This window comes from Beta vulgaris, chromosome 1 (genome assembly GCF_026745355.1).
Source record: "Beta vulgaris subsp. vulgaris cultivar EL10 chromosome 1, EL10.2, whole genome shotgun sequence".
NCBI classification, from domain to species: Eukaryota; Viridiplantae; Streptophyta; class Magnoliopsida; order Caryophyllales; family Amaranthaceae; genus Beta; species Beta vulgaris.
Window position 1 is genome coordinate 25,728,437 of NC_079202.1, and position 28,000 is coordinate 25,756,436.

Here is a 28,000-nt window from a genome sequence, read left to right on the forward strand (position 1 = left end):
ATATATAATTGGATATTCAAATTTTCTACAATATATCCTTTTCTAATTTAAAGATGTGGTCAAAATTCTAATGATAAATTAAACTAAATAAGCATTAACAAAGTAACTTGACACAATGAGAAAAATGGTTATTTAATTTTAAAAAATTACAATTTAATTTGACTATAAGACCTTACATCTAAATGTTTATTATAATTTTTAAGCACTTTACATTAGTTTGTACAACAATAATTATAAGCCACAATTTTAAAATTATATTTAGATAAAATTTATTAAGAACAGACCCAAACAATCGATGCACGTATCGTGTGTGCATAGAAGGCTAGACTGGTTAGTGTGTAATCAAAGTAAGACATTGAATATCTTTTCCCCATGTACAATCAAAAAAAATTATTAAATAAAGTAATGTCTTGGAGCCCGAAGGGCGTAAAAACTAGGTGGATAGCAATTAAAAAAGGTAAAATGATATACATAGCACTTAGGGTTATGTATAAGGTGATTAAAATGGAAATAAAATATTAAATCAATCATTTATTACTTTAGTTGATGTAAAAATGTATCTTGAATTCTTAAACTGTTTTTATTTACAAAAATATATTTAATGCTTATATATATTCCAATTAAAAACAACGGAAGTGGAGTACGAAAGAACATATTTCCGTACAGCTGAACCGGGGACCGGGGTGTTGAATGATGATATATTCCAACAAGGTTCGCATCTTTCCATCAGTTTTCCCTCCTCTCCTTCTCTGCGTCTCTCTGAATCCCTCTCTGAATTCTTCCCTTTCTTCGACATATCTCCCCCCATTTTTCTTCATTCCAACCTAAAATTCCTTCCTTTGTTTTTTCTTGTAAGATAAACACCAGTTCATTGCAATATAAGTAATTGGAATTGCGTAATTTTGTAATGCTTCGTCTTTACCTCCACCCCATTCGGCGCCCTAAACTCCCTCTTTCTCTCCTCCACCGTCCATTCTCCTCCTCCTCCACTCCACCTTCATCTTCTTCATCAAATCTCCACATTCGCAATCCCTCCCAAACCCTTCACGTCACCACCACCACCTCCTCATCTACTCTCTCTCCTCTCCCACCACCCTCCACTTCCACCTCATTCTCCCGCACCACTCTCTCTCTTTCCCTCTTCACTTTTGCGGCTTTCGCTTCCACTTCCTACCTCCTCTCCGACACCAATGATGACACTGACACACCAAAATTCGTCTCCGTAATAGAATCAGCAATCCAGCGATCAACCGACTCAGCTCACCGTATCATCCACCGCTTCAACCGCACCGGTGCTGCTGCCGCTGTCCTGTGGCAATCCCTTGGCTCTGTTCTTTCCTCCGCCAATAACGACGTTCGCTCCGGTTTTGAGTTCAGGGTTGCTGCTTTTTTGGCTGATATTGCTGCTGCTAATGCTGCTCGTAGGACCGCCATTGTCGCTGCCGGTTCTGGCAGGGTTCTTGATTGGCTTCTTCAGACTGTTGCTGGTGAACTTTGTGCCGCACAGGCTGAGGCTGCCAGAGCTTTGGCTTACATGATTGCTGATCCTATTGTAAGGCCTCACGTTTTTGGGAGGCCTCATTCTGTTCCTTATCTGCTCAACTTCATTGTCTCTGCTCAGCAGCGCTCCAAAAAGGTACTAGTCTTATATGCACGTCATAGAATCCGTCCTTGAATTTTAATACTTGTCTAAAAACATTGGAGAATACATTTACAATTTTAGGTGGACAATATATTATCCCCTCTTCTCTTTGGTAAAGGTTAGTTGCAACAATTTCCATATTATAGCTGTCTTTATTTAGATACAACATTTCCTTTTTTGGTAAAGGTTTTGGAGGAATATGACCATCTTATTCTCACTTTAACTATTCCACATGTGAAAAATATAGGCAACTGGGGCAAATCTTACTCTCTCCTCTTTCCTTAATATTTGTGCAAAAAGGCATTTGTTGCAACTAAAAAAATAAAGGTGGTATGATAGAGATCTTGTTGTTGCCACGCGTTTTGAATTTGTTAGTTTTGGTTTAGTGCAAATGTATTGGAGCCTTGTTGTTGTTTAAACTTGCATAAGTTAGAGCTAATTCGTTTAACTTGCATAAGTTTGGATAATGCGCTGTTATCTTTGCCTAATTCGTTTAACTTGGAGCCTTGTTGCTGTTTAAACTTGCATAAGTTAGAGCTAATCAGCTAAACAGGTTGAGAAGTTCACAAATCTCTCACTCTAAGGGACGCTGGTTTCTAGGGAGTATTGAGGTTTGATGATTGATCAGACTTGTGCATAATGCATCAATATCTCTCAATTGTTTATGACTATTATGGATACTTGGAGAGCGCTAAAAAGCCCTAATCCTAGTACAAGTAGGCCTTTAATCCTAACCACGTAGGATTAATTTGATCTTATCTGAATCCAGTACTTAAAGCATGTGTGTGTGTGACCCCCAGAGGACGCGGTTATAAAAGTAGTTAGCACTTGGCAGTAGGCTTAATTAGTGAGCCCACGGATCATAGGGCCTTAGAGGCACTGGTTCAGCTTATACAATCATGAAATGTTCGTCTTTGACCTTATCTCCCAGTCAGTAGATGTCTCATTTCTTAGTTAGAAAATCCCAGAATATTTCTTAAATGGTCTGGCATTCTGCCCTCCTGGGCATGTGGAAAATTTTCTAGTTTGTGGCCTGGCATTCTGCTCTCCTGGGCATGTGGAAAATTTTATAGTTTGTGAAATTCGTTTATCCCAGAATATTTCTTAGTAATGGTAGTGTCTAGTTTGTGGTCATTTCAAGGTAGTTTATGAAGTTCCACTTATCTAAGGGGGAGTAGGTTACTGACTTTCTCTATTTTTTATGGATGTAGAAATTATTTTTGTCTTTTTACTAACTCCTTAATTTCCCACTTCCTAGGAATTTCCAATTTCTATGCATTTCTATGTCAATAAAAGCCCTATGCGTAGGGGATATAATATGGCTTTGAGCGATTCCAATGAGGGAATTGGAATCTAGTAGAACAAGGTTATATTTTAATTTTGGCAACTTCGTTTCAATTTTTTTGAAAGAGAAATCCCATTAAATGGCATCTACAATATGTGTTGAAGAAAAACAAAATACAATGAAACAATATTAAATCAAACTCGTCTTCGATAAAATTATAATGAACCAGATCGACCAAAATAGCACATACCCCTTGTATTTGTTGAATGTTGCGGCTAATGAAACCGTCTATCATTTTTACGTAGTTTAGAGAACATTCTTAAGCTAACAATATTGACCACATCCGAGCTTCCAGTACGTTCATACAGATAGTCTTGAAATTCAACCAATGAAAACAATTTTCCATACCTACAAAACAAACAATCAAGACTCACAACTCCCATATGTGAGAACGAGACCTCGACAATAGAGAAGACAAAAGTCCCCATTATAAGGCTCGAGAAACTCTCATAAAGCGAGATTAATTTATTCAACTAAACAATAAAATAAACTAGAAATTAAAAACAAAAGAGGAAAAGGTGCTTACCATGGATGAGAAAATTCATGGCAGCCCCTCACAGATGAAAAGGGGAAAAAGGAGAAGAAGGGAAGGGGTTAGAGAGAATATAAGAGGTTAGGATTTAGACAGAGAAAGTGCGGCTAACTGCAACGACCTCGTTGTGACAATAAAAGATTTTTTTACATATTCTTTTCGATGTAATAAAAGCAACCTCGAGATAAAGGAAAGATGATCTTCATCTTTTGGACCATAAATTTTTCTTATCTTTGGTGGTTACCTTTTAAATTCTCAAGGTCATTTTTGAAATTCTCTTTCACAAGTAAGTGGTGAGAACATAGATCTTAAAACTGCAGGAATGCAGGAATTTTAGCATTGTACGTAATTTTGTAATTTTGTGACTGAGGGAGTGTATTGTTACTATTTTAATCTTGGTTTTGTGACATCATACCACTGATTTAAATTTTCTTATGCATCTGAATTGATATTTTGTAAAAACCTTTTACTTTTATTGGAACAGAATTCAAGAATTTCTGATTCTTTGAAAGGTAGGAGCATGCTTGTTGCTGCAATAATGGATGTTGTGACCTCCGGCTGTGACAGCAAGGACAATGTCCGATTTCAGTCATGCCTTCCTGCAAATGCTGAACTGAGAGACATTGCGTCAGCTATTCAAGTAATTGAAGGTGGTTTGAATTTGGATGATCCACATGCTGAAGACGATGATGATGGTGGGAAAGGATTGAAAGGTATTGGTATTAGAATTCTTGGAGGTACAACTGTATTAGGACTTTCAAGAACCAGTGGACTAGTGGATTGTGTTGATAGTGATAGTGTAACAACCAGTAATTACACTTCTAAAGACCTTGTTCATCAGAAAAGGCATGATAGCTATCTTGCTGATGCAAATTTGTCATCTGCTGTAGTACCTGGTCTTTGGGACGATTTACATTCTCAGCATGTTGCTGTGCCATTCGCTGCATGGGCATTGGCCAATTGGGCTATGGCGTCGGAGGTTAATAGATCTCATATTCAAGAATTGGATCAGGATGGAAATGCTATCATGACTGCTTTGGCGGCCCCTGAAAGATCGGTGAGGTGGCATGGGAGTTTGGTTGCTCGACTGCTTTTGGAGGACATCAATGTTTCATTAAGCGATTCTGTTTCAGACTGGAGTTCTTGTCTGCTTTCAACTATATCACAAGCTTGTAAAAATAATGACACACCTCTGGCGCTGGTGGCTTTGTCAGCATTTTTGCTTTCTGTTGATAAGAGTCCGGGCGCCAAGAAAATTGTTATGGAGAAAGGTCTTGATTTAATGAGAGACACTGCTAAACAGACAATACGTCATAAGGATATCCAACAAGCACTGGCAAAGGCACTAGAATTAGTTTGTACCAATGAAAATCGTTTATCACTTGAAGAAAGTCTTAAATGGTCTGGCATTCTGCTCTCCTGGGCATGTGGAAAATTTTCTTCTGAAGATACACGATATTCTGCAACAAAAACCCTTTCATGCATCCTTGAGGATTTTGGGCCATCTTCTGTCCCGATTTCGCAAGGATGGTTAACTATTCTACTAAATGAAGTTCTGGACTCTACTAAGACGATACCAGTGAAAGGAACCTCTCAACCTAAAAGTGATAAAGTGAAGGTTAGGATTTTCATATATACTTTCTTGTTCTTTTGTGGAGTTCTGTTCTCCACTCTTCACCTTTACTTTTTATTTTTAAGGAATATTATTTAATAATGATGTTATCTTATGTATGCAGACTCAAATTGATCAGTCAAACGTTCAGTCTGGTATACAAATTGCCAGTCAGCTGGCGAACTCTGTTGTTAACCTAGCTGGAAAGCAATTGGGTATTGCAATAGATCATGGTGACTCATTCCCCATTGCTGACCTCCTATCTCAAGAACCTTTCACTGGACCATTTAAAAATCTAAATAAAGATCGGAACCCCAAATGTGATGCTGCAGACTCAGCAGTGGCGACCCTTAAGGGAATTAAATCACTGACTGAAATTTGTGCAGATGACTTAGTAAATCAAAACAAAATTGTTGATTCTGGTGTCTTGTGCTTGTTGAGGCGCTTTTTGTTAAGAGATGATTATGAAAGTCTTGCTGCTATTGAAGCATATGATGCATCGAGAGTTAGGGAGGAACCAGAACAGGCTACTAAGGTTCTAGATGAGCCGAAGGCAGATGCTAATGGTCAATTAAAGGTCCGAATCCCACCATCTGCTCACATCAGGAGGCATGCAGGTAGACTGCTTACTGTTCTATCTGCATTGCCAAAAGTACAAAAGGCCATTATGGCAGATGCAACATGGTGTAATTGGCTTGAAGAGTGTGCTAATGGGAAGATTTCTGGATGTGATGATCCAAAGATTCAGAGTTATGCCAGAGCTACCCTGTTAAATGTGCTTTGCCGTGAGAAACGGGACTCAGACTCTGGGAAGAGTGGTGGTACTGGTACTACTGTTGCGAACAATAATCGTGTTTGGCCACGCTATGAGGACATGATATTTTTAATTAATCCTGAGTCACAGCACTGGAAATGCCCTGATAAACCTGTATCTGGGACATCAAATACATGCTCTGGGGATGATGATGACATCAATTCATCCAACTCTACGGAGGGGCTTGGGGACTGCTCATTGTCAAAGGTTCCTTCAGTAGACATAATTTTTGTTCATGGTCTGCGTGGTGGGCCTTTTAAAAGTTGGCGCATATCTGAAGACAAGTCTTCAACTAAGTCTGGCCTTGTAGAGAAAATTGATCAGGAAGCAGGGAAGCAAGGAACCTTTTGGCCAGGTGAATGGCTCTCAGCTGATTTTCCTCATGCCCGTTTATTTACACTTAGATACAAGGTTTGTTTTGAATCATCATCCTTTGTGCCGTTCTAGCTTCTAAGTTATGAGGTTCAAAAAACTATATTAACAATTACCAAAAAAAGCAGTAAAGCACATGTATTTTTATTACACTTGAAAATATAGGATATAATACTTTTGGTATGTGTTTGCCTATATGGTGTTTTATCATATTCTAGTTTGAAGCACGAGTTTGAACTTTTTAAGTGGATTTCCCTTGCAGACGAATCTTACTCAGTGGTCTGGAGCTAGCCTTCCTCTTCAGGTGTGCATCTTGGTCATCGTCATAGAAGACCGGTTATCTTTCCATTTATTTAACAGCATTCTATTTTGTTTTTGTGTGTATCTATTATATTATCCCCTTTAATTGAATATTTTGTTTCATTTCGTATATCTTGGTTTAAGTGTTATCTTTTCAATCTAGGAAGTTGACAATCGAGTTTGTGCCTTTCTTTCAGGAAGGGGGAGTTCAGCAAAGTAGCCCTTAGGTTTTTTTCTTCATATTTCTCATAGCACAGTTGCGCCCCTTTGTTTCAGTCTTCCTGATTTGGTTTTGCGGTCTTTACTTATGACACTATATCCATTAGTATATTTATTATGGTGATGATCCAATTTGACCTTGATTTTAAATAAGCAACTCTTAACTTTTTATCCCTCCTATTATTTATCAATGAACTAAATTTCTTGAAGTTCCTCTTTCATTTGACTAGTAACAATTATTAGAATTGTCCCCAAGTATGTCACAAGGGGGTTCCTTAGGGACCTATTCACTCTGCGTAGATTAACTGAACGCAGAAAGCCTTCCACTGGCTGGGCATTCTCATGATTAATTAACTAACAAGTATGCTGTCGTAGCATGGAGGGTTGTAATATTACCATTTACATTATTTGAAGGTTATTTCTAGGTAGGCTAATAGACAAGGATACTCTGGGAAATCTCAACATCTCAGTTTTTGGTGTGGAATTTCCTCTTTTGGCAGCAGTTTGTTCATAATCTCGATAAATTTAGTTTTTTGGGGGGTTGCAAGCATTAAGCGAAAGATGCTTATTTTATACTTCCTCTGTTTTTTTTAATTGCACCATTTGGTTTGAGCAGAAAAGGCAAGAAAAGATGAGAGAGTGAAAACAGACAAAAATGCCCTTAATCACTATGGGTAGGTAGGATAGTTAAATGGGATGGATGCATAAGTCAAGAGAGGGTAGGAAGGTAAATTTGGTCCAAAATGTTTACCATATAAGAAATGGTGTAATTAGAAAGAAACACTCATAAAAGGGAAGTGGTGCAATTAAAAACAACAGAGGAAGTATGTAAAATGTAGCTATATTTATGTGTAAACCAACACTCTTTAGAGGTAGTGGGAACTTTTTGTTTTTTTATCACAATGGTAGGGGGAAAATTGACGGATATAGTTTAGTCATTTTCAGCAATATTAACTATAAAATCATACTTGGATATGGACTTATGGAGTTGCTTATGTTCGGCAATGTTTTGTCAATCATTTATTAGTATATTTGGGTCTTTCTCTCTTCTGACTTGATAACATTCAGTAGACCCACTCGTGATTTTGCCAAACATGCAGTATTTCATATGTTGTCCTTAAATTCATCTGAAGATAGGAAAAGAGTCCATGAAAACTGAACCTGGATAATATAGTCCTTAAATACAGCTGTATTGGCATTTTGGTGCAATAATATCTCCTTTGCGTTTGGTCTTATATACCATTTACAGGAAGTTAGCTCAATGCTGCTGGAGAAGCTTGTTGCTGCAGATATTGGCAGTCGTCCTATTGTATTTGTGACACACAGGTTCTTTCCCAACCCCAACTAAAGCATCAGTTTCTCTTTCTACTGTCAGGTTTTTCTTATGCTTCTTTAGTTCTTTCTTGGGGAGGAACCCGCCTTTCGTCATTTGCATTTAACTATGTTACTCGGACTCTTTAATTTTCCTCAAGTACCCGTGTCAGATCCTCAATGCTCGAATATGGGTATGAATTCTTCGTCACTTCATTTTGGGCCAAAATCATGGAAAATTTTCATAAAATAAACGAGTTGGTCACTTAAACACAATGCCCATATCCGACATGGGTACCGAGTCCAAGTAAGATAGTTTGCGTATATACATTGGATTTTTGAGTAGGCAAGTTATGAGTGATTCATGTTTGCAGTATGGGTGGGCTGGTAGTCAAACAGCTGTTACATCAAGCAAAGGCAGCAAATTTGGATGATTTTGTTAATAACACTGCTGGAGTTGTATGCCCTTGCCTTGAATCTTCTCTTTTTACATGTACATCAATTTTTATATAGCATTTCCTGACATTTGATGTGTCCTTGGTTTCAGGTTTTCTATAGCTGTCCACATTTTGGCAGCCGACTTGCTGATATGCCCTGGCGGATGGGCCTTGTGCTTCGCCCTGCACCTTCGGTATTCTCTTTTTCTCTTAATTTCCTGGCTGTGCCCTACAATATTGCCATACTATGATAACCTTTTTAAGGCTTAATGGTGCATATTTTGCTTCAATCTGTGGATTTTGTTTGTTTTATAGATAGGGGAGCTAAGAAGTGGATCTCCTAAGTTGGTTGAGCTTAATGACTTTATGCGTCAACTTCACAAGAAAGGGTCACTTGAAGTTCTCAGCTTTTGTGAGGTAAACTTTTCTATTCAAATTGTCTGATTATGCAACATACTGCAACTTTATTTTTGATTGTTGATCTCTCATTCAGACCAAAGTGACTCCATTGGTTGAGGGTTATGGAGGATGGGCTTTCCGCATGGAGATAGTGCCTATTGAATCAGCATATCCTGGATTTGGTGATATTGTGGTAAGTCTGATGCTGGTTAAGGTCCGCCTCTTTGGAAAAAAGTTCATAATGTTTGCATTTGTATAAATATATCTTTCGTACTACTGCATAGTTCTGCTTGTATGTGATTGTCGGAAACTCAGAATAAGACTGAGTTTAAAATTTCATTGGGTTACTGGATTTAGCATCATCTCTCGAGATGAACTTTTTGTAGAGTTGAATTGCTATGTTCTGAACACGCAAAAGACTCCACTCAAAGGACTCTCTTAGCTTGTGGCTTTTTACTATGCACCATTTTGCTTTTGATCTGAGCTGGATGTTTTGCAATTTATCTGAGCTGGATGTTTTGCTTTTGTGCTCAGTCTCTCTCTCTTTTTCATGTTTTGATTAGGTACTAGAATCAACAGATCATATCAATTCCTGCAAACCCGTCAATCGTGATGATCCTTCATATACAGAGATTTTAGAATTTTTGCGTAAAGTGAAAGCTCGCCATACGTGAAATGAGGAATGGCAATCCGATTAATTCTTTTTGTACATATATTTTGTTGCGGTTTGCATGAGCGTCTACTAGAGTTGGCTTTCTGGTGAAGGAATTTGTGCAATTGCTAAGCCAGCAATGGATGGTCTACTGCAGAAGAAGTACGTGCTTAACGTTCGGAACATCAACGACTTTGCTACTGGTTACATGTGCCCTTGTATGTTGTACATCTAGTATAGTGGTTCAAGGCAGTTAGGCATACAGTTTTACAGTTGTAAATGAATGAAATGAAATAGAATAACTATACAGACTTGTGGTGCCTTCGTCACCAATTCAGAGTATGGAGCTGGCTACCAAGGCGTATGATGATATGAAGTAGAAAGCTAAATTCTAAATCATAAGGTTAGTTAAAAAACTTATAGAATTTTTTATGAATGATTAGGTACAAAAGTATAATGAACTCCTAATCTCCTAGGATGACCATGACTTAAAATTTTGCAAAAGGAAGTAAAAGAATATATAAAAGTGAGATCTAAATAAACCAAAGTTTATTTGGTTGACCTAAAAAGTTATGGGAAGTATTATTTCCTGGAAAGTGGGAGATAGTGGTATTATTTGGTGACAAAATAATGGCAAAGGTTTTACTTCTAACAAAATGGAGGAAGTTACTTACCTAGATCCTAGTGGAATTTCTCATATGTTCAAAGAAACAACATTTCTCACTTACTAGGAAATGCTTATTGTAGGCAGTTTTTAAGCTTACACGGTATGAGCACATAATTGACTACATATTCAACGTTTTTAATTTGAAAATTAATACTTTATCCATTAATTCTCAACAATGAACCAAAAAAATCATCTCAACTAATTTTGCCTACTCAATTACTTTTTTACCTTACCCCAACTATTTTATTCTCTCTCATCACCCACCACTATTATACAATATTTTCATTATTTACTTTTTAATAATATAAAATATTCATTACTAATTGATAAAAATTAATTAAATAAATACATAATTAGTGTTTTTAACATTAAATAAATTAAATGCAAAAAATACTTTTTTATTATTTTTGTAGAGTGTAAAAGAGAAATATATTTCATATAAAATAAAAAAATTATAGAAAATCAATAAATTGCTAGAAAAAAACTACTGTCCAAAATATTACAAAATGGGTCGTAGATCTCGCAAAAATAGAGCCATTGGTATTTTTTTTGGCTTGGTATGTTTTAAGATATTGTAATTTTGATATTTGTAATTGAATTATTTCTCTCTCCTGTCAGAATTTGACAAGGGTCAAATTCGGACGCGCGTCTCAAAAAATCTAACATGCGCTTCAGACATCTTGCAATTTTTTTTTTTTGCTTTTATTCCAAGCCAAAACGCTGCATTTTGGCTAAGCTCCAGTCAAAACACGGCGTTTTGATTGGAAGAAAAGCAAAAAAAAAAATTATTTTCGCCAAATCATGCAGTAGGTCCACTCCCATGCCTGATCATCTTTTCACTCATCCTATATTGGGATGTCAATGGGTCCTGGACCCGACCCAAACCCGCTAGGACCCAACCCATTTATAAGGGTCTAGGTCCAGAAATTTTAGACCCAATGGGTCCGGTTCGGGTCTGGGTCCCGAAGAGCATGAGTCGGGTCCGGGTCCACATATGCTAGATTCAGACCCGCGCCCGCAGACCCATTTATATATTAGATTTTTTTTTTTTTACCTAAACTCTAAAATTTTATGAGTTGTGATTTTGTGAAGTCGTTAGTGTTGTAACTCCACTAAGACATGTAACTTTACAAGTTATAACATTTTAATATTTTATGAGTTAATTCTTAAATTTTTATTTAGAGAATGCTTTAACCACGACTACAATAACCTATATATATATTAGGACGAAAATTTTTAATTACATATATTCAGAAATGTGATAAAAACTTAAAAATAAAAAAGACCCATTTAGACCCAGTAAGGACCCATGGACCCGTCAGACCCAGCGGATCTGGGTCTGGGTCTGAAAAATCTAGACCCAGCGGATCTGGGGCGAGTTTGGGTTTGTGGAAAATAAACGGGCCTGGGTCCAGGTGGACCCGACCCAGACCCGCCCCATTGCCATACCATGTTTTTTTCCAATCATCACTGAATCTTTTTTTCACTCATTATTAAGAGCAAGAGCACCTTTTTAAGATCAAGTACTTGATTTTTTTTTTCACTCATCATGAAGGGTGCTCTTAAAGTAAGATAAAAGGGTCAAAGTCGGAATTTAGATTAAGTTAGTGACTTGGTGGGATTTTATTTTTTTTTACAAACAATGATTTAAAATTGTTTTTCCATAAAATTAAACTTTTAATAGGTTTCTTTTGATAAAATTTTCCCAAAAAGATATTATGAGGTATATTTAGTAAAGAATTCGTATTAGAATTCCAGGTTGGTTACACGGCGGTCCAAATAGTTCCTAAAAATAACCCATGCGCCTATAAGTATAACTCCTAAACCCTAACCCTCCCTCTTTTAATACCTTGCTTCTTGAAGCGCCGTTCCTCTCTTCAATCTCTCTCCTGCTTTCTCTCGCCCTTAGCTTAAAAAATACAGGTAATTTCTACGACACAAATGCTCAAAATTCTTAATTTTTAACATTCATTGCTATGTTCTATGTGTTTATATTTCATATGATTCCATCTATTATGCCTTTTCCTAGTATGATGAACTTTACCATGTTTTTCGACATCTAGTATTAATTTGTTTGATGTTTTGTGTTTGATGCAAATTATATGCATATTGTTATCCCGATTTGTCAATCTGCGAATAAGAATTATCGGTTCATTGATCTATTTTGTGTTTTTGACTCGAACAAATGCTTAGTTTAATTTCGTCGTTGTTGTGTTTAAGATAACTACTTTTATATGCACGCACGAGTACGGAAGATATAATTGGTAGAAAATATAGCTTTACAATTAATTTTATCACTAAAATAATGATATTTTAAGATAATAATAATATTAATTACAGAATTTTAGGGGGACACCGAAGTCCTCACTCTGTATTCCCTTGTAAGATTCTTCTTGAATTCGGCAAATACTTAGTATTATGCGTTTTGAATTGCGAAACAAAAGAATCTTCAATGAAGATGATGTTGTAGTATTTACTATGGTTTGAATGGGTAATATTTGAATTACTCAAATTTAATACTATGATAACATGTCCTCATTTTGTTACCAAGTTAATCAGAGATTTAGAGCAGTGTTTTATATTATCTTTGACTGAGTAAAGGATACAGTATCTTGATGGTGAACTAAATGGTGATATGCTCATAGTTCTTTCGCCGTTCCTTAGTTTGTACCACTTAGAGAATTGATAGTTAGGGGAGCCTACTATTCTCTTTTCTGAAATGAGTTTTAGTCTGTTGATAATTAGGGCTATGACTTTTTTTTTGATGGTAATCTATGTACTATATATTGGACTTTCTTGTGCTAGAACTTTGTCTCATAAACACATAAGTACCGTACTTTTTTTTTTTAGACGATCAGGTTCAAAATTTTCAAAAGATTGTAAATGATAATACGATTCATAAACAAGGCAATTTCAAATGTTATCCTAAAACATTGGGTTTCCCTATTATTTCATATTCAATGTTTTTAATTACTCTAGGATTTAAGCCAATTCAAGAATTTCCAGATCTTCGTTACTCAAACACAAGATTTACTTTTTTTTTTTGTCCCGAGAAGAACAAAAGATTTCCCCGAGTTCTAGAATTTGAAATGAAATATTTGTATTCAACAAGCCATTACAATAGTTGATCATGTTTATTCTTAGGTCCCAATCATACAGCGACATCCTAGAATAATACTTCATGTGACTATTGATTCTGCATGGGGGATATCTAAGGTCTTGACTCTCGAGTATCTGTATACAGTAGAAAAATATAATGTTCTCGATGTTCTTTTGAGCGACAGCATGTGAGATTTGATGTGGAAGCTAAGGCATTCTAGTCTGTGAATACTGTGTCCACAAGTTGTATTGCGCATCATATGGTCATATCTTTGACTGATGGAGTTAAATTGTTATGTACTTGTATCTAGTGTTGTGAAATGTTGTGATCATAAGATTAAATAGTTGATTGATGAATTTACATTGTTAGTTTGTTTTTATCTAGCATCGTTAAATTGGTAAATTTTCCATTTGCATTATTTTTAGATGTAAATTTGTAACAGAAAAAACTATTACACTTGCAGAATGGAGTCCCAAATCAAGCATGCTGTTGTCATAAAGTGCATGGGCCGCACTGGCTCAAGGGGGCAAGTGACCCAAGTCAGAGTGAAGTTCTTGGATGACCAAAACCGTTTCATCATGAGGAACGTCAAGGGTCCTGTAAGAGAGGGAGACATCCTCACCCTCCTCGAGTCTGAGAGAGAAGCAAGGAGGCTTCGTTGAATAATTAACCATGTTCGTTGCTGCAGTTATAGTCTGAATGTTGGGACTTTATTTTTGGAAATGTTCTTAGTTTGATGAGTGTAAACCTTATGACTTTCTTTTGCAAGGAACATACTTTCTGGTTGTAAGACGGTTATCCTAATATGATAATTTTTTGAAAACTATCTAGTTTGTAGTTTGATTTCATTATTAGTTCTTGATGCATTGAAGCTCTATCAATTCAATTCCTTGCAACCTGATACATATGGGACATGGTCATTTTTATGAGTCCTAGTTCTGTTAGGATGTTATGTTAGGAGACTATGTATTCTATTTGTTTTATAAGTTTTTATTTTAAGTATTTAAGTGATGAAGAAATCCTATTATATTAAGGAGTTTAATTCCTTGTCATTGAGTCTAGGAGTCTTATTTTTATGTTTATTTTAAAGTAGGCGTGTGATTTAGATAATAGGCGTGTGGTATAGATTGGTTTTAGTTTGTTATTTATATTTATCCTTTAAGATAAAGATAGATTAGTTAGTTAGTTATTTGTGTTTATCCTTAAGCTTTACTAGTTTTAATAGGTTTAGGAATCTTGTATTTCATCCGTTTTTTATTAGATGTTATACTTTTCAAATTACAAACTCCTAGGTAATTTTTGAGTTTGTCTTGTAAGAGACCGCATACTTTTAAATTAAAATTAGGCAATGGTAAGCCTAATGTGAAAAAAAGAATTAGCCCAATAGTGACTAGGACAATTTCTTTTGGTAACTAGTTTAATCCATTTAGTGACTAGGTCTACTTTTATATTAAAATTAGACCGTCTTTTTTAATAATTTTTGGTAATTTTTAGAGAGGAAAGAGATAAAGAGAATGAAAAACAAATGGGTCCCATGTGAACATGTGATAGGAGAGAGATAGAGAGAAGTTATTACCCAAAATAAAAGTGTAACATCTAATTTAAAACTTCTTAAAATAGAAATTGTAACATCTAAAAAAAAAACGGAGGAAGTATTATAAATCAAGATTTTCGGCCATAATAATAAGGGAAGAAGATTTTGAGTTTATAGATTAAAGTGTTAAGCTTGTTGTGTTTGCATAGAACTGAGAGTTCAAATACACAAACCTTGAATTTGTGTGATCTTGGAGCCGAGACTCACAAGAGATCAAGAGCCTATCTCTTTTTATTATTATTGTTGTTCATCCATAAATTCATAAAAACCCAAAAAGAGTTTGAATCGCCAACAAAAATCACATCACAACCTTCGTTCTCTTTGTGCAATAATTATCATTTTTATCCTATCAAAAATTACCATTTTTAATTGATTTTGTTTGGAATGGATTATGGGATTATGTAAATGCATCCTATATGGACATATGACAATCATGATTCCATCCGCATAGCATTTTGAATATAGAGTGGAAAGATTGTGTAGCTGAAACCCGAAAGCATTTAAGAAACATTTGGCTTCAACAGCATACAGCAGCTTGGTTTTCTTTTTCTTTCTCAATTTTACTTTATTGTCTATGCTTCCTTTTGCAAAAAATCATTCAACATTATGATACCAAAATCTATAACAAAATGGATGTTACCATTAATCTAAACCTGTCTTATTTTTGAAACCTCATACTCATTGACATCAGTTGCCTCAAGCACTGCCACAGGCCCACAAAGGTGCTTATTTACTGCAGAGTGCAGATAAAAAAAGAGGGAGCCTCACAGGAATTCTGCTTGTCTTTTAACTCGAGTCTCGAGCTGTTATCAAACTGTCTTGACAATTCTGGGAAAGTGTTTACACCATGACCAAGATTCCGAGGGGGATTTTGGCAAGGGAGGAAGTAACAATGCCTTCCGACAGAGACCGAATGGCCAACCCTCACAGTGACAGACTTCCTGGATGATTAGACGCCTCTTTAATTCTGAACTATCCAAAGACAAAGCTTCTGAAACCCACCATCTATTTTCTGCTAAATCAGGATCTTTCGAGGTTGAACAGCACGAGAGATTGGTTCTCACCGAGAAAAAAGCTTCACTATCTTCAACACTAGTTGTAATGCATTGTGAGAAGTGGCTATTGGCTGATGCAAAATCATCCATTTCTTCATTAACCTTACTCTCTTCATGCTGCTTCTGTGCAGAATTCTCATCATATGTTTGTCGCTTTGCTGTACTTATAAACAGCTCTCCCGATTTTGGATGGACAACTACTGAGTAGTTATCACTCAGCATGCTTCCTTTTCTTTTAAACCTTGTCTCCATTGCACGGCTACGGATCATTGATACTACTACCTGCACATATAAGGGCCTAAAAATATAAATTAAACCGAAAGAAACATTTACTAATTAATGGAAAGCATTTAGAGGTTTAGGAGGAAAACATTTTCCAAGAAAAATTATTTCCCAGTTTTCCTTTGTTTGGTTTGCAACTCATGTTCTCACAAGGAAAACTACATCACATATTATATTTCAATCTAAAATAGAATTTTTTTTCCATTGGAAACTGGAAAGGTATATCCTCCAACCAAACAGAGCCTTAGTATGGACATATAAGAATGATTGCAACTCTATATTATGTACTTGTTTCACATCATCGAAATCATTGATGGGAGTATCTTCTTCTTCAGGATTGGAGCAAGACACATTGCTTCCGTTGCAAGTATGGCAACTGGAAAATGTATCCTTTATGACCAACGCGAGAAATCTGCATTTCTTAGCAGAATTCGATGCCTGTTCTCGACAAAAGATTGCCATTTCTGGGCAGTCTGATTCTCTCACTTCCAATCTTTCAAGAGGATGAGGGGGTGGATGAAGAAGAAACTACAAGCTCAGATTAATGACTCATTATTAATATAAACAATCTCTTTGAATGTTGAAATGTAACTTATGTCTAATCCTTTAGTGTAAAGACAAAGTATTTAATGAAAAGGATTTTTTTATTTAGAGCAAGGAATAAGTTCATCCATTTTCTGTCAAAAAAAAGTTAAATATATTTTTAGCTTGAATTGCAGAAAGCCTTGTACGTTTTTTCTGGACAGTTACTTCTGAAGTGGGTTGTATAAGTGTAGTTTTCATCTCTTTACTTCAAGGTAAAGTTAATTTTTACAATAAGACAAGGTACCTAACGACCTATTTTATTTTCTTAAGGGGATTTGTCTGAGTGGTACAGTTACTCCATATATGTATATTTATGTGGAATCTAAGATAATATCAAGACATTACCACTACCAACCAGATTAATCTTGTTTATGACAAGGACTTATCACTACAACAACCAAATAATAGAATTGAGTGAAAATTGTACAGGGGTCTTTCAACCTCTTAGGATCTCTACGTTGAACACAATGGTACTTGTTGTCTGTTTCTGTCTAGAATTTAAGGTTAATGATCTGCGCTGAGCAGGTCTGTAATCCAAAGACATGGTTTATGAGCTGGGTGTATGTTCACCGGAATCCTGCAAAACACTTTAGACTACCCTGGGGGTTGTTTCGGGATCACCCCTCCGACGCTCAAGTCAGTTGATGATTGAGGTAGAGAGAGAGTCTAGAGTGAGAAGTTCTAGTTAGTTAGGTAAGAATGCTGTACAATTGTGGGAAATAATTGTGTTAGATTGCCAAAGATCACTATGAATTTTATATAATGGATATGTAGAAAGATGCTCAACAGAATCAAAAGGTAAACGATGTATCTTTCCTAGCTTACAGCCTACACACACAACAAGAATCTGTGTATATAGCGTCTGACGTTAGCGTCCGTCTAACAAAACAGACGGTATACGTCGAATTACCGTCCGCTTACGTTTCAGACTCAAATTAGCGTCCGCTTCTTACCTTTACCGTCCGCTTACGTGGCAGACGCAAATTAGCGTCCGCCAAGCGGACGCTAAAGTCCCCTGGCGGACGCTAAAGTGGCGGATATACCTAGAAGAATTTCGACCCTTCCCAAAATATTTCGACTAACCTTCACCAACTCTCATCAACGAAACGAAAACCTAACCTCCCCAATTTCGCCGGCGAACCGCTGCCCTCCTTGTCGCAGGGTGTATCATGAGTACCTGGCGCAGATGAGGGCCACTATGGAGACATACAACCAGATGATGAGCCAGTGTGGTGGTTCATTCCCCTCTACCGGGCCTCGAGACCCCCCCAGCGGCGGTGGTGATGCGTGTGCGACTTAGGATCCTACATTAGCTTACACTATCTATCTTGTTTATATTTCGGGACGTGAAAACATATAATTTAGTTAAAATCGTTAACTTATGTTTATGTATGTATGAATTTATATTAGTGTATTTATGAATTTATATTTAATGCAAACAGGTCATTAGTGCAGAATTCGGCGCATTAGCGGACAACTTGAGTATATATTTTGTTAAAACGAAACAGGTTAAAAACTATTCAAATACAATTAGCATTGTAATAAAAAAAAGAAAAGGGAAATTAGCGTCCGCCTATGAAGTTAACGTCCGCTAAAGTAATTTGAACCATGCAAGAGGTCGAGGAATTAGCGACCGATTTTTAAACTTAGCGTCCGTTAAGCCTGACGCAAAATAGCGTCCGCCTCTGTACTAGACGCTAACTTGCGTCCCCTCGAACGGACGCTAACTAGCGTCCGCCACAACAAACGGACGCTATTTTGCGTTGGCCTTTTGTGCAGACGTGAACTTAGTAAAAGCGGTTGCTAATATTTAGCGTCCGTCAACCGGACGCTAATTCAGCCATTAGCGACCAGGGGTTTTGCATCGGCTCTTTAGCGTCCGTTGGCGGACGATAAATTATTTACCGTCCGTCCCCGCTTTTTTACCGTCCGATTTCGTCGGCTGCTAGACCCCAACATTCTTGTTGTGACAATCATCATGAAACTTAGAGGTACATGTGATATATTTATTTGAACATAATTTTCCTATTATGCTAGAAGATGTATGACCCAGGCGAGCATGCCACACGTCACCCGACTCCTTAATGGCTAGGAAAGCAGGAACTGAAGGCTGAGGAGGGACAATGCTGGGCTGAAGAGGGTAGACACCTTGTTTACTGGTTCCCTGAAGCAGAACTTCCCCCGTTATCTGGTCCTTAACATAAACAGAATTTTTATCAAAACTCACAACACAATCATTTTCATGACACAACTTGTTAACTGTAATAAATTATGTTTTAAATTAGGGACATGACAAGACGATGATAAACGGAGGGGACGACTTGCAGTTTTTAAAGTTAAATTCCAGTACTTTTAATTGGGAGTAAGGTACCATTACCAACTACAACAGAACAGACCCAGTATAAGGAGTTTTAATAGAGAACGTACCATCCTGAGGAGTCATGTGAGAGCAGCTCCCGAATCCGGGTACCAGACTGAGTCATTAGCTTCACCACCAACAGACAGTGCAGCTAAGGCTCGAGTGACACTTTCTGAGGAGGAGGGAACAAAGCTATGATTGAAACATTGGGACAGTAGGCAGCTTGGTGACCTGGAAACCAACACAAACCACATGTATCGGAAGTAGGGGTAGAGGTAACATTGTTACTATTTGATGAATTACTCCCTGCAGACGACAAATTATTAGTAATATAATCTAGGCAAGGCATACTATAGGATGACAAGTTAGAAAATTTACTTATACCATTTGAGCTCCCCGATTACCATTGTTGTTGTTGTTTCCTCCAGAGCCACGATTACTATTGTTTCCACCATTCCCACCATTATTATTCGAGCATTGTTGCCCCCACGATTATTATTACCACCTCCGTTTCTGTTATTCCTTCCCCGATTTTTCCCTCCAGAATTATTCTGGGAGGAGGAATTTGAACCAGTACCAGTAGATTTAACGGCAAGTAATGCATGATGGGACGATGGATCAGATGCATCCTTAGAATTTATCAATCTTTGTTCATGCAGTAACAACTTGGGACGCAAATCATCAAAACTAATTGGGAATGGATAATGCAGGAGGGTAGTAACTATATGATCGTACTCAGAATCACGATCTAAACCAAAAAGGGTATACTGCACTAAATCTTGGTTCGACACAGGACACTGAATAGCAGCAAGGGAATCCGCAATCACCTTAATTTCCCGTAAATATCCATCCATTGTCTGGGAAGCAGTCTTTTTAATACGAGTTAATCTTCCCTTTAATTCCATTGATCTGGCCATACTAGCATGCATAAATCTAGTTTGTAACCTAGTCCAAATTTCTACAGAGGTAGATAAATCATGTACATCCACAAAAACATCCCTAGATAAGGTGGCAAAAATCCACGATTTAATTTGTTAATCCACACGTAAATACTCATAAAATTGGGGATTAGCAACAGGCATGCCATGATCATCAATAACAGTAGCAGGAGGAATAGAAATAGTGCCTTCAACCATACCAAGTAATTGATGCGATAGAAGCAAACAAGTAATTTGGGTCTTCCACAATAAATAATCTTCAGGAGAAGAAAGAGTAATTGTTACCAAATTGCTGAGATCAGGAGTAGAGATTTGCGGCAGGGCAAAAAGGGAAGTCGAAGGAGAGGGTTGAAACAGGGGCATGGCGGAGAGGTGAGGGCCGACGGTGGTGGCCGGAAATCCTGGCGGGAACCGGGTGGCAGTCCGGGATGAGGACGGAGTAGAGGGCCCCGTAAGAACCGACGATGAGGCGCCGGGAGCATAACTCGAAGAAGCAGCAGCCACGTAGGGCTACGTGAAGGGCTGAGGAAAATAGAATCCCGATGAGGTAGCGGCGGTAGCCGGTGCGGCGAGGAACGGCGCCGACGAGACGGTCGGTGCGGCAGAAGAGAAGGCCGGCGGTGGCTGCGTGGGAGCAGCAGAGACAGCAGAGGTCTGAGATGGGGATGCCATGGCCAGGATTGTGAAGGAAAAAAAATGCCGGGGAAAAAAAAAAACTTCGAAGGTTGAGTTTTTTTTTTTTTTTTTTTGTGTTTTTCTTTAGAAAAACCTAGGCTCTTGATACCATGTACAAGTGTGGGAAATAATTGTGTTAACCTGTTGTAGGTTAACCTGGCATTCAATATATATAGTGTTTACAATATAGACCTAGGAATATGAAAGTACCATTCTACCCTTTACATTATAATATTATCCCTTTACATATAATATTATCCAATAAATTCAATACCTTTCTCTTGATGGGACAAGGGGTATTTATAGCAGTGGGAATCCTTAAAAAATGATGTTTTTGATGTGATGGGTCTCCTAGGGATTAACTGCATTGCCTTTTCTGGTTATGATTATTATTGGCCCACAGGGAGGCCCAAGGAGATGCTGGCCACGTCATGAAGGGTGAGACTCATAATGTCTATGTGTTCGTGCCAGCTGGCACGAGCTCCCTGGCGGGGTGAATGGGCCCAAACATTTAGCCCCACGCTAAGAAAGGGCGCAAAGACCCGTCCGACCGGGTGATGCCCGTTCGTGGCGTAATCGGTCTCGTCGCAGAACTTTCGATCCCATAGCCGACCAGGTCACTATCAGCCTTAGCCTTTCGCCCGAGCGACGTAGAAAGGGGACCTGGTCGACTAGGGGCCGACCAGCTCCGGGATGCCCGACCAGGTGATTTGTCGGGTCGAGGCTGCTTGGACTTATAATAATACGCCCCGAGGCGTCCAAGCGGATTTCTTTTTGGGGGGAGACCTGCTCGGTCGGGGGTTGATGAGCCCGAATGGTCGACCGGGTGACTTTTGACTCTTGGTTTGATGGGCCGAATGGAGGAAAGAAGGTACTTGGTCGGTTGAGAGGCTAAGGAGGCCCAAGGTGTCCGACCAAGTACGTCTATGTTAGGCGCTGCTCGGCTAGGAACTAAGGAGCCCCATGGTGACCGACTAGGTGTCCCCTTGCTGGACGCTGCTCGGACGGAGGCTAGTGAGGCCCGGACTGACCAACTAGATTCCTCAATACTGGACGCTGCTCGGACAAGGGCTAATGAGCCCTAGAATGGCCGACCAGGTTCCTCAATGCTGGACGCTGCTCCGACAGGGGCCAATGAGCCCTAGAATGGCCGACCAGGTGCCTCCTAGCACTTAGCTTATTTGGCTAAGTGAAGGATGACGAAGGAGACCTGCTCGGCCAAGGAGCTAATGAGCCCCAAGACGACCGACCAGGTTTCTTAGTGATGGACGTTGCCTGGACAGGGGCTAATAAGCGCTAGAGCGGCCGACCAGGTGCCTCCTAGCACTTGGCTTACTTGGCTAAGTGAAGGATGGTGAAGGAGACCTGCTCGGACAAGGAGCTGATGAGCCCCAAGGTGGCCGACCAGGTTCCTTAATGATGGACGCTGCTCGGACAGGGGCTAATGAGCCCTAGAATGGCCGACCAGGTGCCTCCTAGCACTTACCTTACTTCGCTAAGTGAAGGATGATGGAGACCTGCTCGGGTAAGGAGCTAATGAGACCCAAGGCGACCGACCAGGTTCCTTCATGATAGACGCTGCTCGGATAGGGGATAATGAGCCCTAGAACGGCCGACTAGGCGCCTCCTAGCCCTTGGCTAATTTAGCTAAGTCAGAGGATCTTGCATGAAGAGCTATGGACTCATTTCCTGTCTGACCGGGTGCCTTTGGATATTTGGGAGTAGCTTTAAGTGACTTTTAGGGGAAGCTACCTTGACCGAGCGAGTGGTGCCGACCAAATTTGCCACATGGCGATCATGTAGTCTGAGTGGTTGAGCTAGCTGGAATTTGCAGAGATTTTGACGTTTCGACTTCCTTGGGCCGTCTTTTCAAGAAAGAACAGCGCAACTTGGGCCGTTTGACAAGCCCATGAAGGGACGCACCCCGAGGCGTGCCTATATATTCCGTACATGAGAGAGAATGGGGTCATTTGCTCATTTCCTCAAATTCTTGTTTTCTTTCTCTCTCTAAAAAGCTCCAACTTCTCTCTTCATCTCCCAACGATTTTTCGGGTTCCAATCGTCCGACCAGGTACGCTCTTGTTCTTCTTTTAGCTTTTTCTTTTTCTTTCAATAACCTCGGCCGACTCCCTTGTGCATAAATAATGGGAGATTCGTCCGAGTCGATGACACCCCCGACCTCGCCTCCGTACAAATTGTCCGAGGAGGTGAGGGGGATGGGAATAACGTTGGTGTCGACCTTAGTAAGTTGCCCCGACCCCTCGACCATTCCCGACGCGGTCCCGCTTTCGAGGCCATCATTGTCAATGGAGGAGGAGACAGAGGGCACTATTCCTTTCCCTTGGAAAGTGTCCCTTGCCTTTCCTTCCTCTAAGAGTTACTTAGACAAATATCTTGCTGATGGTGTAGTGAGGACTACCATGTCGGGAGATGAAGGAGAGACGTCTATTTTAGGCCGACCGAAGTACCCAGACATAGAGCCGAAGGGGGAGGGGGGGTCCGGGTTCAAAGTTTCCCTTGCCTTCGTTGTTAAAGGCCTTTCACGATGATCCGAGGGGATAGACGACCCGTTTCCAAATTAGGGATTCCTACATGTTGGTCCGACCAGAAGCTTTTCACACAGTTCAGACTCCTCCCCCGGCTGCACGGCGGTATATTATAAATCGATGGAGACGGGGCTTGTTTATGCCGATTCTGCATAGGCAAAACTTAGCTGAGGAAGCTCATTCCCCATTGATATTCAGTGTTGCTAAGATTCCAGATGAAGGTGGCAGGCCTTTTAAGTTCCTAAATTTTCTTGCTGATCAACCTGGTTTTATTGAAGTGGTGCAGGAAGCTTGGGGTTCAACTTATAGCAGATTCAAGCTGAAAAATATTTGGGTGAAGCTTCAAGCAGTTAAACAAGCTTTGAAAGGGTTTCATTCCACTAAATTCTCTAAAGCTCATTGTAAGATGGAGGAACTTAGAAGAAGATTAGCTGCTGTGCAGGCTCTTCCAGAGATGAATCAGTCAAGTGAGCTGCAAGAGGAAGAAAAGTTGTTGATTACTCAATTGAGGAAGTGGTCTAGCATAGATGAAAGTATTCTAAAGCAGAAGGCAAGAATTAATTGGTTGTCTATGGGTGATTCTAATTCCAAGTTTTTTTTCACTGCAATCAAAGTGAGGAAAGCTAGGAATAAAATTGTGAAGATGTATAATGGCAAAGGTGACCTACTGACTGAAACTTCAGAAATCCAGAATGAAATATGCAGTTTCTATAAGAGTTTGTTAGGCACAAATTCAAATCATCTGGAAGCAATTGATTTAAACATAGTGAGAGCAGGGGCAACACTCAGTGCTTCTGCTTGTGAACAATTAGTGCAACCAGTTACCTTCCAGGAGATCGATCAAGCTCTAAATGCAATTGATGATACAAAGGCTCCAGGGTTAGATGGATTTAATTCAGTCTTTTTCAAAAAAAGTTGGGTGGTGATCAAGCAAGAGGTATATGCAGGCATAATGGAATTTTTTGATACAGGTTTCATGCACAAACCTGTGAATGTTACTGCTGTAACAATGATTCCTAAAATAGATTATGCTCTTTATGCTAGAGACTATAGACCCATAGCATGTTGCTCTACACTCTACAAAATCATATCTAAAATCTTGACAAAGAGGCTGCAAGGTGTGATTACAGAGGTGGTTGATAGAGCTCAAACTGGTTTCATTCCAAAGAGAAATATTGGTGATAATATCCTCTTAGCAACTGAGCTTATAAGAGGCTATAGTAGAAGACATATTTCTCCTAGATGTGTGATAAAAATTGATATTAAGAAAGCCTATGATTCAGTAGAATGGGTTTTTCTTGAAAGTATGCTTAAAGAACTAGGCTTTCCTAGTATCTTTATTGGGTGGATTATGGCATGTGTGAAGACAGTTTCTTACTCAATTTTGCTGAATGGTGTGCCTGCTATGCCTTTTGGTGCAAAGAAAGGATTAAGACAAGGAGACCCACTGTCTCCTTACTTGTTTGCTTTGAGTATGGAGTATTTAAGTAGGTGTATGGTTGCTATGTGTAAAGATCCAGACTTTAATTTTCATCCCAAGTGTGAAAAAATTCAGCTCACACATCTCATGTTTGCAGATGATCTGCTTATGTTTGCTAGAGCAGATGCAAGTTCAATCACCAAGATTATGGGGGCCTTCAAGGTATTCTCTAAGGCTTCAGGCCTTCAAGCAAGTATTGAGAAAAGCTGTATATATCTTGGGGGTGTAAACCAAGAGGAGGCAAATCAGATGGCTGAAAGTATCCAAATGCCTATTGGTACTTTGCCTTTTAGGTACCTTGGAGTACCACTATCAGCAAAAAAACTAAATTTTTCTCAGTGTAAGCCACTCATTGACAAGATAACAGCAAGAGCTCAAGGATGGGTTGCTCATCTATTATCTTATGCTGGGAGATTACAATTGGTGAAATCTATTCTCAGTAGTATGCAAAACTACTGGGCTCAAATCTTCCCACTTCCAAAAAAACTGATAAAGGCTGTTGAATCAATTTGTAGAACCTTTTTGTGGACTGGATCAGTTGAATCAAGCTCTAAAGCTCCTGTAGCCTGGGAATTCTTGCAACAGCCAAAGAGTACAGGAGGTCTAAACAATACTAATATGGTAATATGGAATAAAGCAGCTATCCTTAAGCTTCTTTGGGCTCTAGCTTTTAAGCAAGATAAGCTTTGGGTTAGGTGGGTGAATGCTTATTACATCAAAAGACAAAGAATTGAAGCTGTTATTGTCAGCAGTAACACATCTTGGCTTCTAAGGAAAATCCTTGAAGCTAGAGAGTTGATTGTAAGAATTGGAGGTTGGGAGACAGTGAGCAATCAGTGGAAATTCAGCATAAAAACAGCTTACAAACTTCTCCAAGCAAATTATGATAATGTAGTATGGAAAAGGTTGGTTTGTAATAACCAAGCTACACCAAAAAGCAAGTTTATCCTATGGCTAGCACTACTGAATAGACTTGCTACAGCTGAAAGAGTGAGTAAATGGAGTAGGGAAGTGAGTCCACTTTGTAAACTGTGTGGAACTGATATTGAAAATGTGCAGCACTTGTTTTTTAACTGTCAATACAGCAATACATTATGGTGTAATGTCCTTAGATATTTAAATCTGCAGCCTCAAGGATCAGCTCAGCAAGATATGGAAATGGCTATTAGAAAAGCTAGAAGTACTAAGGATAGAAGTAAACTATTTGTTATGATGTATACAGAGAGTGTGTACTCCATCTGGTTACAGAGGAATGCTAAGTATTTTAGGGATTCAGATGTAAATCCTGAGTACCTAGCTAGAAATATTGTTTTTAGAGTTGCAGTGAGATGTAGTGAGAAGCAAAAAGAAATGTTAGTGATGTAATTAGATTCTGTGTTTTGTTTGGTGGGCATTAAGAGTAGTCTGTTACTCTAATGCTTTAGGTTGTACCCCTTTTTTTTGGTTGTCAATAACAACTTTGAATTGCCAAAAAAAAAAAAAACTTAGCTGAGGATCTACAGCTAACGGGAATCTAGCTAGTAACAAGAAAGAAGGCTAGCTACTAAATGAACAAATGCAAAAAGAAACAAGACACCAAGAGATGGTGACGCGGAAAACCCCAGGAATAAAGGTAAAAAACCGCGGGTGGAATTGAGTCCACCAATCCACTATATCAGAGAATTATAGCTTATGCTAAGTATCTTTTGAGTATTGTAGAGAGCAAAGAAATAACTGAATGTAAATGATGTAAACTTATGTATTCCTTAGATCATTCTTCTCTATTTATACAAATGCATACTACTTAACGTAGTTTAAATCTACCCGTTAGCAACTAACTCCTATTCCTTTGCCACAATCTCCTAAAATCAAGTAATAGCTCCATCTCCTGCTCAACCACGAGTCTCGTCCTATTTTTTAGGCAACATCTACTGTGGCAACGTCTTTTGACCGAGTCTTGCTTAGTGATTATGCACTCCTTTCGAAATATCTTCCGGAACCTCTGAATACTTGCAATTACTGCTACCTGACTTTCCTTAGCTGATCTCCAGATGACAGTGACAAACTCCCTACCTGCATTTTCTAGCTTGAGAAAATATTAGGACATAACAATTGCCCCTAACTTGCTATGCCAACCTAGGCGCAACTTAATTAAATTCACAAGTTACCAAAAAGAAATAAAATACTTCAACAAAAAATGCCAGTTTACAAGAAGTATTGAGATAGAATCCTTAAGAAAAACTTTTTTGCCTTGGGATGATATCTTCTTTGAAGAGATAAATTTATTTTTTACCTGATTTGACATAAGTACGTAGCAAAAAGATAAACTCTTAGGCTTATTAAAATTTTTATCCGTTAGAATTTTATACCGTTGCACCCCAAGTATTTAAGGCCTCCTAATTGCTTTCTGAAACGCCATTTTCTTCTTGCTTCCTTGAAACTTCTCTTCCATAGGTAAACTTCTACTTCCTTTTCTTTTGTTTTCCAAAGTATTTTCCGATTCATCTTCCAATGGGCAAAGCAATTGAAGATGTTCCTTCCTCCATTGTTGCTCAAGACATTGTGGGGCTTAAAAGCCCTGATTGCACCCAAATCATAGTTCCCTCTTCCACATGTAGACCCGAAACTTGCACGGAAGACTACATATGCTTTTACGAGCATCCTTTCCTTTTAGGCTACAACTACAACTTCTCACCTCTTACCCGATCTTTCATGGAGGTTCTTCATCTTTCCCCTGGCTAGCTGAGGCCAGCCCTCTGGAAGACTTGCCTAGTTCTAGAATCCCTTACCAGTACATGGGATCCTCCGTTTTCTCTAAACAAATTCTTAACAGCTTATAGTGTGAGAAAATCAGCAATAGGAAAGATTACCCTCAAGGCTAAAGCGCCTCACCCCCACTAATCGAAGGAACAATTGCTTATGATTCTATATGAAAGACTAGATATTTCTTCGTAGTGAAGGATTCACTGGGCGAAGCTGGGAGTTTTCTTGTTGGGGGATGGTTTAACAAAGGTATATATTCGTTTAATTTTCTCTTATGCCTAAAAATGAATTAACTAGGTTCTTACCTTGTTTTCGTTGCAGGACTTGATGCTATAATCTCTC

General features: G+C 38.7%; 3 protein-coding genes across 4 annotated transcripts; 2 read left to right on the top strand and 1 right to left on the bottom strand.

Annotated features, from left to right (window-relative positions):
- Positions 1-712: 712 nt before the first annotated feature.
- LOC104898785 (hypothetical protein) lies at positions 713-9,977 on the top strand. Of its 2 annotated transcripts, none has more exons than XM_010685896.4 (10): positions 713-1,636; positions 4,004-5,137; positions 5,256-6,356; positions 6,580-6,621; positions 8,086-8,162; positions 8,522-8,606; positions 8,695-8,778; positions 8,900-9,001; positions 9,078-9,176; positions 9,547-9,977. In XM_010685896.4, the coding sequence occupies exons 1-10, from the start codon at positions 908-910 to the stop codon at positions 9,655-9,657; spliced, it is 3,564 nt and encodes a 1,187-aa protein (XP_010684198.2). In that variant the 5' UTR covers positions 713-907; the 3' UTR covers positions 9,658-9,977. The 2 variants fall into 2 exon arrangements, with proteins under 2 accessions (XP_010684198.2, XP_019105121.2); XM_019249576.2 differs by having other exon boundaries at positions 1,501-1,636; positions 4,032-5,137.
- Positions 9,978-12,064: 2,087 nt separating this feature from the next.
- LOC104898777 (40S ribosomal protein S28) lies at positions 12,065-14,228 on the top strand. Its single transcript, XM_010685885.2, has 2 exons — positions 12,065-12,225; positions 13,866-14,228. The coding sequence occupies exon 2, from the start codon at positions 13,867-13,869 to the stop codon at positions 14,062-14,064; it is 198 nt and encodes a 65-aa protein (XP_010684187.1). The 5' UTR covers positions 12,065-12,225; position 13,866; the 3' UTR covers positions 14,065-14,228.
- Positions 14,229-15,433: 1,205 nt separating this feature from the next.
- LOC104898767 (hypothetical protein) lies at positions 15,434-17,053 on the bottom strand. Its single transcript, XM_010685873.4, has 2 exons — positions 16,622-17,053; positions 15,434-16,333 (listed from the first exon to the last, which is right to left on the bottom strand). The coding sequence occupies exons 1-2, from the start codon at positions 16,793-16,795 to the stop codon at positions 15,806-15,808; spliced, it is 702 nt and encodes a 233-aa protein (XP_010684175.1). The 5' UTR covers positions 16,796-17,053; the 3' UTR covers positions 15,434-15,805.
- Between the last annotated feature and the right edge of the window lie 10,947 nt (positions 17,054-28,000).